General features: G+C 49.0%; 1 protein-coding gene across 1 annotated transcript; it reads right to left on the reverse strand.

The window, feature by feature from the left end:
* Nucleotides 1-209: 209 nt before the first annotated feature.
* Nucleotides 210-3,058, reverse strand: PPP1R3C (protein phosphatase 1 regulatory subunit 3C). The gene is made up of 2 exons (XM_021540155.2): nt 2,985-3,058; nt 210-1,262 (listed from the first exon to the last, which is right to left on the reverse strand). Exon 2 carries the CDS (start codon nt 1,259-1,261, stop codon nt 317-319), a length of 945 nt encoding a protein of 314 aa, XP_021395830.2. The 5' UTR covers nt 1,262; nt 2,985-3,058; the 3' UTR covers nt 210-316.
* Nucleotides 3,059-4,606: the final 1,548 nt, after the last annotated feature.

The following is a 4,606-nucleotide window of genomic DNA, read 5'->3' on the forward strand; positions in this document are numbered from 1 at the left end:
ACTTTGCAAGTCTCTCTCTACCCAGGAGAGCTGACAGCAGGAAGAAAGCAGCATATACTTGAGATACAGGCAAGCTACTCCTATAGTATGTAGCATACACATGAATTGCACCTTGGTTTTCTTTCCTTCCAAGGATAAAGTTTGGCTAAGGATTTCACAAGCGTAAAATGGTTCAACAAGTCCCACAGTCTAATGAACTTGGATTTTTTCAGACAGCAAACAAAACCTGCCAGGTGGTTTCCCCATGCAGTATGTGAACCAGAAATCTAGCACTGTTCTGTTGCCAAATGGAAGGATTTTTCCTCAGTAGCATGGATCACCAGTATGGTAATGAACTTTCAATCTGACCCAAGCTCTGCCACTGGGGAAAGAGACCACTGGACAACCTTGGACTGCCCATCTGGTCAGGTTCTCTCTCTTGTCCTCTCCTTGAAGTCTGAAGATCTACATAGCCTGCCTTGGCAGATGGTATCTGAACACCATTAGGCTTCCACTCTGCATGTACAATTTTGTAATTCTGACCCTCATTATTGTCCCAGAAGGTATGTTCTCCACTTTGGTAAGAAATACAAAACTCTATCTTCTCTTCAGAGGAAATGGCAGGAGGAAAATCAATGGTAAATGAGAAGGTATCATTTTCAAAATCACTGTAAACATTGTTCATGTACACACACTCAACATCTTTGTAGGTCTTCCACGTATCAAAAGTAATACGAACCTGAACCTTTTTTTCAAAGCTCATATTTTTTACTTTCACAGTGCCTGACAGGACCTTCTCTTGCAGGGTGCAGGTCTCCAGGCAGACCAGGTTCGTCTGCAGACGGTTCCTAAAGTCCAGGTAGTCAGTTGAGGGCTGAGGGAAACCCAGAATTAAGGTTTTCTCCTCATGGAGTTTTAAGTCAGATGTTATGTCCTCAATGCCTAAGAGGTCAAAAGGCAGATCCCACACAGGGGGCTCCTGGAACTCGGAGAAGGTGTGGATCACTGTCAGGGACAGCCCCTTGGAGTCTGCAAACACAACGCGCTTCTTGGCTCGGGCTGGCGAGTGGTTCCAGTCGCTCTTCCGATCTTCAGAGTCGCATTTCACATGAAGGCACGGCCTGAGAGGTTTGAGTCTGCTCACAAAGCTGTTTCTCTGGCAGTCCTCGAGGGGGCCGAGAAAGCTTTTCAGCGGCGGAGAATGGGCTATGCAAATTCGCATGGCCATATCCACAGGCATGCTGGAGCTGGGCAAGGGTCTCGGGTCCAAGACCTGTAACATTCTGAATGGAGAAGAAACACCGGATGTCATCATTTATCACATCAGATAAGAAGCTTCTCAAGAATGTGTATTTACTTCATCCATTATCTTAATTACTCACGGCTTCATCTCTGCACAGTTTTAAACAATGCAGGCTAAAATAAAAATTGACAATTCTGCCTAAGGAACCACACTGAAACTAGTCAGTCATTTCTTACCAACCCTAAATTTCTTCAATTCAAATCTACTCTCCTTTCTTTATCCAAAACTCTGAAAAACAGATTTTAGTGAAAGCTAGTTGAACATATTTTCTTAAAGATACAGAAAAGAGCATTCTAGTAGTGAGTAAAACGAATCCAGTTAAAGTAGAAGTGCTCATCCACTTCCCTCTTAGAGGCCCTGAGTGAGGTCTTAAAATTCCAACAAGCTGGATCAGCTGCTTCATCTCTGAGCACAGACAGCACTATATTAAGCAAGTTGCCTATCCCATCAGAGCATCAGATGGGATTCTATATCCCATCAGAGCATCAGATGGGATTCTATATATCTTTATGCAGAACCATCATTCTGTGGCTCTGAACAACTGTCAGTTGATCTTTTTAGGCAATTGTTTAGTTGAATAAAAATACTAAAGCACCTTTATAAGTATTTTTATGAGCTGTGAACCCAGGTCTAAGTCATAGGGCTCTTTGCACTGGTAATGTCAACTGCTGAGTGAAGCAGGGGGAAAAAGTGGGAGAAGAGAAGGGCATGCTATTTTTTTCACCTCATTAGGCTTCAAAAATTGACTTTAAAACAACTTTTTATAATCCCTAAAGACCATACTGAAAGTCTACTGCAAGGATTCAATAAGAATGCTACAGGTTTTTTTGTAAAGAGTTACTAATAACCCTCCCTCTCAATGACGGATATCAAAATTACTGTGCAAGGCCATGGCCCATGCAATGCCAGATAGCTTGAATATTTCTAAAAAGGGGCTTCAACCATGGCACATCCCTGCTGAAATGGATGCAGTCTTTGCAGGAAACACAGAGCTTTGTTGAATCATGGAAAGGCATTTGCTTTGTCACTTAAATAAATGGCTTTCTGCTTCCCAGAGTTCTCACTGGTATTCCAGAGCCCTGCCAAAAATAAAGCAGGAGCTCCAGTGGCCTCTTTTTGCCTTTTTTTTTTTTTTTTTTAATTTGCGGAGTATTTACCATAATAAGCAGTAGGAGGAGAGTACCCGAATCAAATTAATCAACTTTTGCCTTGCTTTGCTTTATTAGGAATAGAACTAAGGCTTCAGAAATACTCTCTCTGCAACTTTGGTGACCCGAGCTTTTGCAGTGTCAGGGGAAAAAAATAAAAAAAAATAAAAAAAAATAAAAAAAAAAAAAATAAAAAAGGAGAAAAGCCCACGCAACACCGAAATAGCGAACAAGCGCCCAGCATGCAAACCCCACCCCACCCCCGGAGCAGCTGCGGGCTGCTGGAGGGGGCGCCGGGCGCTGCCGGCGGGGGCAGCGGCGGGGACGGCAGCGGCGGGGGCAGCGGCCGGCGGGGGCAGCGGAACGCGGCGGGACCCGGGCGGGCGGCGGGACCCGCGGAGCGCGGCGGGACCCGCGGAGCGCGGCGGGACCCGGGCGGGCGGCGGGACCCGGGCGGGCGGCGGGACCCGCGGAGCGCGGCGGGACCCGGGCGGGCGGCGGGACCCGGGCGGGCGGCGGGACCCGGGCGGGCAGCGGGGCCGGGCGGCGCTTACCTGGTGCGCTGCAGTGCTGGGGCCGCCGCTCCCGGGCCGCGCCCGCCGCGCCGCCGCCTTTATGGGGCCGGGCCGCGGCCCGCGGCCAAGGGGCGGCCCCGGGGCCGGGCGGGGGGCCGCTCCCGCCGGGGCCGCCGCGTGCCCCGGGGCTGCCGGGCGGACGCAGCCCCGGTGCCCCCGCCCGGAGCGGGCCCCGCTCCCGCGTGCTCCGGGAAGGGCGGCAGCAGCTGCGGGCACCGGGGTGCGACGGGGACTCGCTCGGGCACGCGGCCGTGCCGGCAGCCAGCGAGCGAGCGGCGTTCTCTGCCAGGGCTTTTCGCGTGCCCGTGTGCGGCTGCTTCGGGAACTTGCCCAGCTGAACAAAACCTGTGTTAAATTATAGACTTCTCTGCTTCGTTGGAAAGAAGCCGGGACACTAAGTTGTAAGGTAATGTTCCCAGGGCCAGAAATCCATCATCCTGGAGTCTAACTGCATTTGTCCTCAGTGAAAAAGTACTTTTGAACTTTTAATGTAAATGGTGCAGACAGCTTTTCACCTCGCACACCTGGTGATCTGTGCACTGCCTGAGGATGACAGGCCCTGCTATAGGCCCCACATTTTATCTACTGCCTTTTTCCAGAGGAAAGGGACAGAAGGTGGTGGAAGGCAGCCCCCGCAGCGTTAGCGTTAGCCACAGCAGGCTGAGTAATCCTACTAGAGGTCTGTTGCTGAGTTACTGCTCTTCAAAGACCATGTCCTGGATGCTAACTTTTTCTCCGGGTCTTCTGCAGATGAACAGTTCCACTGCCATCTTCTTGCTGCTCAGCTGCTCTTTCCCAAGGGTGGGAGATAGCTTGCAGGCAACGTAACAAGATGTGATAGGGAGTCTATGAACTGTGATTTTCTGAGTTCACAGTTTTTACCAGTAAATGAGACAACATACAAGTGAACAGCAGGAAGTCCTATGTTCTACATGAAGCAAAGGGGGCTTACAGTGATGAGCAAACAGTAAAGGATTTTTCTGTTCTTGATCTGTGAGCAAAAGAAATTAAAAGCTCTACTGCTTATGCGTGAGAATTTATTAGAAGATAGGGTGTGAGCATACCAGATGATGACAAGGACACTTTCACCTTGGATTCAAGCTACATACAAGCAGAGGGCACAAACAGAAAAGGTTAGAGCCTTCTGATGACAGATGCATGGCACATAGATCAGTATCTGCCTCTGTACATGTAATGAGAGTATTCACCAGCCAGTAACACTGCAGTTTCTTAGTTCTGCCCTTTGGTGACTGAAGTTCCTGCCTTTTGTGACAGTATATGACAGTAAGTGTCACCCAGACAAAGCCTGAAGCATTAACTGGCAGTGCAGACAGGGCTATGGAAGGTCCTGTTCTGTTCCCTGGAGCCAGTTACTCAGGACAGCCTTCCCTGGTCCTCCACTTCTCAAGCTGCATCCCTGCTACTGACATTGCTCTTCCTCTCCTTTCCCTTCTTTTATCTTTTGGTGACTGCTGGCTCCCTATCGAAGGCAGATGATATTTTCTCATTCTTTGTCTACAGAAAGTGATAGAAAACAGCATCTGTGTTTTGGAAGCCTTGCTAATAGCCTTACTAGTTGCAAGTTTATTTTTCTTTTGGAG

The sequence above is a fragment of the Lonchura striata genome, chromosome 7 (genome assembly GCF_046129695.1).
Source record: "Lonchura striata isolate bLonStr1 chromosome 7, bLonStr1.mat, whole genome shotgun sequence".
NCBI classification, from domain to species: Eukaryota; Metazoa; Chordata; class Aves; order Passeriformes; family Estrildidae; genus Lonchura; species Lonchura striata.

Bases quoted from the DNA above. Each gene is read 5' to 3' on its own strand.
- PPP1R3C (XM_021540155.2), bottom strand. From the start codon at position 1,261: ATGTTACAGGTCTTGGACCCGAGACCCTTGCCCAGCTCCAGCATGCCT.